The following is an 11,065-nucleotide window of genomic DNA, read 5'->3' as shown; positions in this document are numbered from 1 at the left end:
AAAAAAAAAAAGACAATAGTCAACCGTCTTGCTAATCTGCAGGGAGTCAGCAGCACATTAGATCAGCCAAATTTCATTACCACTGAGCTTATTCTCCATCCCATCCAACAATCTTAAAAAAGAAAAGGAAATCAAGAAGAGACATTTCTCTGCATATTTGTTGGAACTGTGAATGCATAGAGAACATCCAAATAATCGGAACAAGCTCCATAGTTAACTGAATCCAAGAAAGAGGGTAAATCACTTGAATCCCTTCCTCATCCAAAACCAACTGCATTTGTGGCAAATTCTACCCACAAAAGTAAGGAAAAGCAGAATGAATATAGGAAACAAGCAGAACCAATGTTGACATTGATTGAATGAAAACTTTTATAATATATTTGTGGGACACTGCTAGCAACAAATATTGCTCCAGTTAGTTATGACACTGATGAAATTTATAATTGCAAATCATACAATCAGTGTTAACCCCCAAAGTTGGTGTGCAGTCAGTATAAATTACCTTTGATCTCTAACTCAAACATTTACACATTCTCTCCATTGCAAAAAAAGATATAAATAGTTCTTGGTCTACCTAGAATGTTAATGCAGTACACATATCCAAACTGGAGACTTGCTCCCCATTTGCCACTGATACACTCAGCCCCGTTTGTTTCTATATAGGAATGCCCAAACTTTTGTTGCTGTTTCCGAATCAACAATGATTAACAAGGGAACCTCTTCTGCAACTACTTTGAGCTGCATGGTCGGTGAGCTTTGCAAACCAAAAATCTCATGCAAAGAGATTTCAATCCCCCAAGTCATCTATCGACTCTAACTCCTCCATTTCCAACCAAATAATTTTTTACATTGATGATCGAAAAAATAAGGCTCGTCATAATTACCCCTGCCGCTCTACCATCTCTGTCCTGCTGAGTCTTTTAATAAATGATGCAGAGGCATTTCCCACACTGAATGTTGTTACACTTGATCCTGCAATTATTGAACCTTTGGGAACTATGCTTTGCCCTTCTATCCTTGTCGTTGATCTCTAAGGTGTCCTGGTAGTTGAAAACCGTTTTTCAAGGCCAATCAGTTGTTTCTTCTCAAAGGTGCGGTTTAAATTCATCACAATGGCCAAATTTTAGGGATTCTGCAATTCTACCTCCAAGACTTGAAACTTTTCTAGTACTCTTCTACTGCTGCCGTCTATTTGAGATCATCAACTCACCCAAAGAATTGTTGCGTAAAGGGAGCTCGAAACTCAAATTGCAAAATTCTTTGAATTGGGCTCATGTCATTCAAGGCTCCTCTTGCTCCAGGCGATAAAACCAAAATTGGATCTCTCCTGTCATGTGAAAGACTGCCAGGCTAACTTTATCTTCCTCTGCAATATGCTAATTGTGAAAAAATTGCTCACTACGATTAATCCACCCCAATGAATATTGATAGAGTCACGAACTAATTTTGATGTAAAATAATCGAAAGAAATGGATGAGTTGAGATTTGTATTACAAAAGAAAAGGCAGAATACTATTCCAATCAGTATTGCCCAATTACAGATTTTCTCTAGTCTTTTCTACTCTCAAATGGAAGGAACAAATATTAGAAAATAAAATAACCAAGGAACTAACAAGATAAAGATAAAAATGGCTGCCAAGAGCCCCCAAGGAAGATTCCCCATGCAGATTGTTCTACCCCTCTAATCCAGAGAAAATTTCAACTTCGAGATCCCCTTTTCGTTCTCCTCTCCCTCTCTTTATATAAATTTTTGCCTCTCTTTGCTAGCTGTCCTCTCTTCAATAAACCTTATCCTTTCTGTTATTATATATTCTAGAATAATCCATATTCCTATCAAATATTCAGGATCATAAAATGAAGGGAAATCCAGCTTTGTGCATCTTGGCACCGTACACCCTTCATCTCGTTCACTGGGTTGGGGAATGAAATTTTGTTGACCACTACTTGTTACCAAAATGTTATGTGCCCAATAATAAGATCTCGGATCTATGAACTGGAAAATCCTCCTCGCGCCAAACTAATTTCCTCTTGTTGAGGTTCCTTCTCTTTCTTGAGGAACCTATTGTGAAAATAAATGAGAACTCGTTAGAGAGAGTTCTCAAATCTCATGAGTTGCTAATAATTTTTTGAATGCTTTATTCCATGAATCAATGCCTTATATAATGATAGCTACTTTCATATTTACATTAAAGATTTGAATTCAAAGCACTTCTTATCTAAAAATTTGAAAATTGAAAAGTAACAATCAATCTCAACAGAAAAGTAAACAAACTAAATCTTGCCTATAATAACAAACAAACAAAATTAAACAAACTAAATCTTGTTGATAAGATGCCAACTGCTTGAACTTGAATTCATCAATTAGATGGAAAACCACATTCTGTTTCAGCAGCAGCTTCATTAACAGCTTCAACAACTGCAGACTTCTTATTATGACGTCTATAAGCTCTTCCCACAAAAGCATCCATAACAATGTTATTTTGCAAATTCTACTTACTTCAGCTTCAGTACAGTACGGTCCAACATTTTTTTTTTTTGAGAACCAAAGTAAAAAATTTATTTAAAAATTAGCCGAAATTACTTATAAACCAAGCCGAATTTCTAAATAGGTTCAATTCAGTCGGTTAATTTGATTTAAATTAACTTCTATTCACCCCCACTTCCAACATAGAGAGTAAACTAGCATAGCCTAAAAGTGAGATGTTTAAAAGACTTGACAATTACTAACTTTTGGTGTTCATTAAGAGTAAGTCAATCTTAAGTTGCCGTATAATCATCCCTCTACCTCTGTTGAATTTCAACAATCCTATATAGCATTATCTTATGAATGAGGCTGAGAACATAATATTGTTGCCAATACTAAAATTCGAGATCCCTATAATTGTTGAAGTTGTGTGACGCTGCCAAACATATATTCAAGGAGCCATCACTGCAACTGATTTACAGTTTCAAGTAAAATAGAGCACACTTATTAAACTGAGATGGAAGTTAAACAGTGTGTAGCTAACCTGTTCATGGACAAATATATTGAATTCCAAGTCTCAAGGATTTGATACTGCAGCATTGGCAGGTCCTCAATTACATGAAGCTGAAAAATCAAAGTTTCCAGTATTAAGTTGCAGCTATCTATAGATTGTATAAACCATATAAATGCACAAAATAGTACCTTGGATGGACTATGAAAAGCTTGACCTCATATGAGGTGAGCTTGATAACCATCATACTAAATATTTGCATGTAAATTTGTACATTCATTGTATGCACTTTTAATTAACTCTAAACGAATCTTAATATAAATATTGATCTAACAATAATTAAGTTCATTCTCATATGAAATTATACTAGATGCTACCTTTAACCAATTCCAAAATACAAAAAGTACAATAAAAATCTATCTTCAGTTATGGCAGGTGAGATGCTAGTAGTCATTATGACAACTTCTAGGTGAGCCTATAACCCCAACTTTAACACTATGCGGTGGTCCCTCATGCTAAATCCACTTGTGACAAGAGAACTTGAAGTTGGTTACCTGTAGCTGCAACCGCAAACCAAGATTCCATTATCTTTAATTTGGTGACCATAACTCACCTAGGTTGTCCATCTCTGACTTCAAAATGGACAGGGTAAAGGGATTCATTTGTTAAGCTGTTTAGCAACCCATTTTCCCAATCTGGAGCATCCATGATCTTTACAAGCATCCAAAACTCTTGTCAGCATGGGCACAGTGGGATCAAATGGCATCCCCTTAACAAAATCCTCAAGCTCATTCATGCATCCATACCTACTTAAGAGTTCAATCATACACTCATAGTGCTCCACCCGTGGTATAATATAATATTCATTGCTCATTGAATTAAAATACTGTGTGGCCAAATCAATATGACCTTCACTCATACAAGCAAGCAAGACACCTTGAAAGGAAACATGGTCTGGTTTATTCCCTTTCTCCACCATTAACTCAAACAATTTAAGGCCCTCTTCGCCTCTTCCATTGTGACAGCATCCCAAAATTATGGAGTTCCAGAGAACCACATCCCTGGAAGCTGCCTCTCTAAAGACTGCAAGAGCATAAGGAATACAACGACATTTAGAGTACATGTCAACTAGAGCTCCTCTGATTACAATATCTATGTTATATCCATTTCTAATCATGAATCCATGTATTTGTTTTCCTTGACCAAGTGCAGAAACATTTGCACAAGCTGCTAAAAGAGTTGCAAAAGTAAATATACTGGGTCTTGTCTCCCACTGCATCTGCCCAAAAATCATCATAACTTGTTCACTCTGGTGATGACGGGCATAGCTGGTCAACAAAGCATTCCAAGAAATGTTATCCCGTGATTGACTCATTTGGTAAAACCAAACTCTAGCACTTTTCAAGTTCCCACATTTTCCGTACATGTCAAGAAGGGCGTTGCCAACAAGCAGGTTGGAACTGTAACCACGTCGATATATGAACCCATGAACCAGTTTTCCAATTTCAAGATCTAGAAGACCAGCACAAACATTCAACAGTAATCCTAGGGTGACATGGTCAATGTCTTTAGTTGTCCTGCGCATTAAACGAACCAAATCTAAGGCCTCTTGCCACTGGAGAGAACGAGTGTACCCGGCCAACATAGCATTCCATGAGATAACACTCCTTTCAGGCATCTCTTCAAAAAGTTCCCTAGCCTCCCTTGTTTTCCCACTCATTGCGTAAACTGATATCATTGAGGTCCAAGATATCAAATCTTTTGCACCAGGTTGGTCAAAAACCATGCGAGCGCTCTCTATTCTCCCACACTTCGCATACATGTTACTGAGAGAACTTGAAACCGTCTCATTTTCGTCAAAGTTAATCTTAATTGCGACTCCATGAATCTGCATCCCCTCCTTGAGCGCATGCATAGCTGAACATGCAAGAAGGGCGTTAGAAAAGGTAAAATTTAGCGGTCTAACATCTGTTTGGAACATCTTAAAGAACATAATCACCGCCTCCCTGTCATTGTCTGCCTCGAGATAGCGCCTAACTATTACATTCCAAGTAACATCATTAGAATTCTCAATCTCGTCAAACATCAACCTCGCTTCCCTCATAGCCTTACACTTGCCGTACACATCAACGAGCGCACTTCCCAAAACGACATTCCAACAAAACCCATATTTCATAATAAGCCCATGAACTTGCCTAGATAGAGAAAGCGCCAAAACATCACCACACGACCCCAGAACGCTGGCAAATGTAATCTCATTTGCAAGAACTCCTTCCTTATGCATATCCTTAAACAAATACAAAGCTTCCTCTGCGCTCCCGCATTGTGTGAAAGCTTTAACGATTGCATTCCAAGATCCACCATCTCTTTGAGGCATTTCGTCGAACAATTCTTTTGCATCCTCCAAACACCCACATTTTCCATAAGTCTCAATGGCCCGATTCAAGAGAAAGACTGGTGGAGTTGGAGAGAATGTAACCAAATGTGATTCGACTTTTCGAGCCTCCACAATTGCAAGAGTTGAAGAGCAAAGCTGGAATAGTCGAGCGTACAAGGAATAAGGAACAGGGAAAGGGGATGCAAAGAGAACAGAAACAGCTTTGCGGAGGTGATTGGATTTGAGGAGGTTAAGGATGGTGTTAGTTAAGGCTTTCGCACTTGTGGGTTGGGTTTGGGAGTTGAAGGATTTGTTGCAGAGAAGACGATTCAGCACTGAAGCTGCGCTCATATCTATGCGCAGAAAAACATTTACACTATAATACCACAATTAATATTAAGAGCGGGAAATACTTTGCTAAATCCAGTCCAACATGACACATTTAGGATTTAAGAGGGTTTTTATAAAAATGAGATAAATTATATTTTAGTTAATTAATGAATTTATTTTTTATATTTTTAAAATCCAACACTTAAATATTTATATAATAATATAATTCATTATTCAAATTAAAAATTTTTTTATTTATAATTACATTAGTCAATCGATAAAAAAATATATATATTCTAAATATTTAAAATATTTTCATAAATACTTAAAATTTTATATTATGTAACTATATTTTAATTTTTAAATTTTAACATAACTATCATTATATTTTTAAAATTAAATTTTTTTAATCTAAAATTATAATTATTTCATCCATTATAAATATTAGTTCAAAGTTAATAGATAATAAAAATTCTTCTAAATATTTAATTTTTTCCTAAAATATTTTTTTATAAAAATTTATAACCTACTTAAAGGTTATTTAATACCACTAAAAATGGCTGAAATTATTAGTATTTTTAAAAAATTTAAAGTTATAAATATTAAAGTATTTTAATGAATAGAAATTGAAAAATAAAAAGTATTAAAAATTAGTTAAATGAGATATTATAAATAAAATTTAATAAGACAAGTGTTTTTTCAAATAAAAAATAAAAAATTAAAGGTTTTAAATTATAATAGATGATAACAGACTGATTATAGAGAGATTTAAGTATATTTTTTAAAAAATATAGAGACTAATCTATTAATTATGCTAAAATTCTAATTTGAATAGATGAATTATAAATGGATTTAATATATGATAATATACTGATTATAGAAAGATTTAAGTATATTTTTTAAAAAATATAAAGACTAATCTATTAATTATGCTAAAATTCTAATTTGAATAGATAGATTATAAAGGGATTTAAGTGTTCAATTTTAAAAATATAGGTATGAATCTCAATATTTATTGGATTCATGGTGTACAAAATCCGTTAAAAATGAAAATTACTTTCTACATTTCATAATTTTTATTCATTTTTTTAAGATAATTTTTTATTAATTTTTAATTACACTCACAATAAAATATTAAATTTTATTAAATATTAAAAATTTTGAGAAATTTTTTAAAAATAAATAAAATTAAATAGGATTATAATAGTTAATTTATATATTTATTATAATATAAAAATAATAAATAATAATTTTAATATAATTAAAAAATTAAATAAAAATTATAAAATAGTGAGAATATTATTTAATTTCTTATTAAAATACATTAAAATAATTTATTATTTTAAAAAATTTATTAATTAATTACGTGTTTATTTTAAAAATTATATGTTTGACCTAATATTTTTAATATAAGGAGAATTAATTAATAATTGTTAAAAACTTTTACTAATATTTTAATATTTTTTAAAGGATAATTTACAAAAATCTCTTTGAGATCGGATAAAACTTATAAAGTAATTTTTCAATAACTTTCGATAATAAATTAGTTTTTAAATTTAATTTTGTCTAATAAAATGATTTTTTGATTAAAAATATATATATAGTACTCTTAATTGATTATTAATTAAAAGTTATATATTTTTTAATAACTAAAATATCATGTAAGTGATAAATATTATTTTTAATAAAAAATTACTTTTATTTATTATTTTAGTAATAAAAAATTGAGAGATTAATATTTTAAAATTTAAAGATTAGTAAACTTTAAATATTTTTAATTTTTAATATAAATTTAGATTCTGGAAGTATAATTTTTTTTTAAATCTGTAATTAATTTTTGTAAACCTATACCGATTATACTTACATATTTGTATTTAATTTTTATAAGTATACTTACAAATTTTATAAATTTGTAAATTGATTTTTATAAGTATAAAAAATTTTATACTTAATTAAAAATTAAAAATTGATTTTTACACATAAATTATAGTTCGTATTTGTTTAAAATTAAAAATTAAAAATTGATTTTTACACTTATAAATTATAGTTAGTATTTGTTTAAATTGATTTTTTATATGTATAAAATTGTATACTTACAAAATATTAATTTTTATATTTTAAAAATTAAAATTATTTACTATTATAATTTTATTTATATTTTAAAAATTAAAATTATTTACTATGATAATAAATAAATAAATAATAGATAAAATTTACAAGTTCATCCATTTTCAAAATTAAAATAGTAACTTTTCAATTTCTTTATTATTAAAATAATAAATAAAAATAACTTTTTATTAAAAACATTATTTTCCATTTAGAGAGATATTTTAGTAATTAAAAAATATATAACTTATATTTAAGGGTCTACTAACAACAATATATATATGATATAATAATCGCCCAAAATAAATCATGAGTTGTTACCATAAGATAGGACCACATAACAAGGGTCTAATAAGCTAACACGTTGTCACAGAGGTCTCACTCAAGGAAGACTAGGACACCGTAATACTCGGTGCATTACCAAAAGTGCCCTTTCCTGAGCAGGTCGAGATTTCATAGAAAATTACCGTTAATGGATATAATCCTATAGATCCCCACTACATTTATAATCGTGGGATCCCTTATCCACTAGTCGATACCAGTCAGATTTACAGGAGATTTGATAACTAATTCCACCTTCTTATAGTATAAAAACTAATGTGCACAGAGATCAAGTATGCATTATTCCACACTCATTTTGAGTTTAAAGTAATTCATTATATTCACACATTCTATCAGTTTACTGACTTAAGTATCGAAGTGACTGTCCATAGCTGTAACGATCCGAAAATCGGACCGCTACCGGCGCTAGGATCCAGATCGACATAAGGCCGCCGGGACCCGTAGCAAGCCTGACATGCATCCTATAAACCGGATTAATCCCGTACATGATCAACAACATACATAAAAATTTGAACTTTTCTTTTACCAAGCTCAACCTGTGCATGCCCATAAACATATACATAAACATAAACATAAACCCCACACTGGAGCTCTCAACAAATGCTCCAATGGGGCATCTCATCATACACAAGTTTGGTGGAACATAAACATCATATAACATAGATCATGTTTACAAAAGGGATTACTATACAAACTCGGTCAAGCACAATTTCTAAACCTCAATCTCAATCTCAACATTACATGACATAACTATTCGCAACATTACATCATTTTACAATTTATCATGTCCACATTCTATCTATTACATACACATGACTTCATCCATCTTGACTTCTCTGTCTAGCCCGTACCTGCAACCCTGGGGGATTAGGGAAAGGGGTGAGCTACTAGAGCCCAGTGAGCAAAATACTAAAACATTTAAAATACATGCTATCATGGAATGCATCACATCACAGGTAAATCACATCAAGGATGGTGTTGTCACCTATAGTCCTCTACATTCCAAAGTGCCGGGACGTAGAATGGGTCAACCGGTCTTTCTCTTAAACATAACATAACATAACATTCCAAGATGCCGGGACGTAGAATGGGTCAACCGGTCTTTCTCTTACATAGTGCCGGGACGTAGAATGGGTCAACCGGACTTCCATATCATACCATACCGTATCATATCACATCGCATCATATCGAGGACTAAGGATCATCCAACATCCATCCACATCCATCATAGAATTATGCAATGCAGCATATTCGTGAATTCTAATGGAAACAACCTAGGATATCACATGGCATTCATGATGCATGAACATGCTCAAACTTTACAATTTATTTGCTTTAAAACATAAAGGTTTATTCTACTCACCTCAGCTAGCTCTGACAACGACTGAAGCAGCTGACTCACTGCTGGGGTCCTCGGTTCCTTGGGTCCGAACCTACATAGGTGGACTCAAATGAGGGACCAACATACTAGAACATGACTCTAAAAACATCCTCCAAACACCCCCTAAAACACCTCAAAACAGTCATGCAAAACATGCAAAGGAAGGCTGAACAGGGCACTTTCGGCGGCAGGTTCGGCGGCCGAAAGTCCCTCCAGAGCCGAAAGTCAGGCAGGTTCGGCGGCACCTTCGGCGGCCGAAAGTGCCCTCCAGAGACGAAAGTCCATTTTCGGGGGCATGCTTCGGCAGCCGAAAGGCTTGCCTCCCAAGCAGGTTTGGCGGCCGAAACTCCTTCGGCTGCCGAACCTGGTTTCTGCTAAAAGGGCAGAAACTTGGCTCTTATGCACATTTGCCTCCCAAAACCTTCAATCATGTATATAACTCAACCAAAACATGCATAGAAACATACATCAGCTCCTAGGGGCTTCAAACTATCCTAAACCCCAACTACAACACATAGCAAACAACACATCAACTCACATTGTCCACAACTTCACATAAAACCTAACCATGCTCATCTAACCTAAACATGCATTTCTACCCTATGAATCAACTTAAAACTTACTTAAAACATAAAAAGAGTTCAAGATCGACCCTTACCTCTTGAAGATCGAGAGGGGAGGCGACCTAAACTTGGAGAACGGAGGGAGAGGGCTCCTGAGTCTTCCAAGCTTCAAAACTTGCTTTATGCTCAAAAATCTTCAAAACAAAGTTGTAAACTCATAAAAATCATGAAGAATGGAAGGAAGAAATTCAAAATCGGCGAGGGACGGCGGAGAGCTCACCTTGGCCGAAAATGGGGAGAAAAGCTCACCCGTTTCGGCTAAGGGACCCCTTTATAGGTGGCTGGCCAGGCCACATTCGGGGGCCGAACGTGCCTCCGCATGCATGCCATGTTCGGCGGCCGAACCTAGACTTCCCTCACTTATGCTTTCGGGGGCCTAAAGCACTCCCGAAGGGCATGCATGTTCGGCGGCCGAACCTGAGTTTTCCTCCAAGGTTATTTTCATGCAAAAACTCATTTTCTTTCTAGTTTAAAAACATAAAACACATTAAAACATTTTATAAAAACATGGTTTTACCCCTTCTAGAGGTCTCCGACACCCGAGATTCCACCGGACGGTAGGAATTCCGATACCGGAGTTTAGCCGGGTATTACAATAGCGCTAACCACCTCACTCTTTATCTTTTTCAGATTGACCAATTGCAGTTCAGCTATGTTTTCAGCCATATCATTTGATTCCGTTGTCGAGAATATCTATTGAATTCTTCATGTTCACTTGAATTAAAACCAGTCTTTTATTCACTTTCTTTTAAAAAGACACTTTTTTTCTCCTATTCTCTAAATGGCTAGCAATTCACGAGCTGCTGATATGCTGCTAAATCTTCTACTAACAAAGGAGTCATCATTACTTCCACCCTCGACAGTGGACAAAACACACCCTCTATGGTCAATGAGGCAGACCTCAACAATTTGAATAACGAGCAAATGCTCC

General features: G+C 33.9%; 1 protein-coding gene across 9 annotated transcripts; it reads right to left on the bottom strand.

Annotated features, from left to right (window-relative positions):
* Positions 1–336: 336 nt before the first annotated feature.
* LOC110612068 (pentatricopeptide repeat-containing protein At3g26540) lies at positions 337–5,771 on the bottom strand. 9 transcript variants are annotated; one of them, XR_006350147.1, is made up of 3 exons: positions 3,167–5,771; positions 3,009–3,088; positions 337–2,059 (listed from the first exon to the last, which is right to left on the bottom strand). XR_006350147.1 is itself a non-coding variant. In XM_043954627.1 (2 exons), exon 1 carries the CDS (start codon positions 5,701–5,703, stop codon positions 3,634–3,636), a length of 2,070 nt encoding a protein of 689 aa, XP_043810562.1. In that variant the 5' UTR covers positions 5,704–5,771; the 3' UTR covers positions 1,463–3,088; positions 3,589–3,633. The 9 variants fall into 9 exon arrangements, 1 of the variants encoding a protein (XP_043810562.1); XR_006350150.1 differs by having other exon boundaries at positions 3,530–5,771; XR_006350151.1 differs by having other exon boundaries at positions 337–1,376; positions 3,530–5,771.
* Between the last annotated feature and the right edge of the window lie 5,294 nt (positions 5,772–11,065).

The sequence above is a fragment of the Manihot esculenta genome, chromosome 3, assembly GCF_001659605.2.
Source record: "Manihot esculenta cultivar AM560-2 chromosome 3, M.esculenta_v8, whole genome shotgun sequence".
NCBI lineage: Eukaryota > Viridiplantae > Streptophyta > Magnoliopsida > Malpighiales > Euphorbiaceae > Manihot > Manihot esculenta.
The sequence above is the reverse complement of the archived record's forward strand: the minus strand, read 5'-3'. Positions and strand labels throughout refer to the sequence as shown.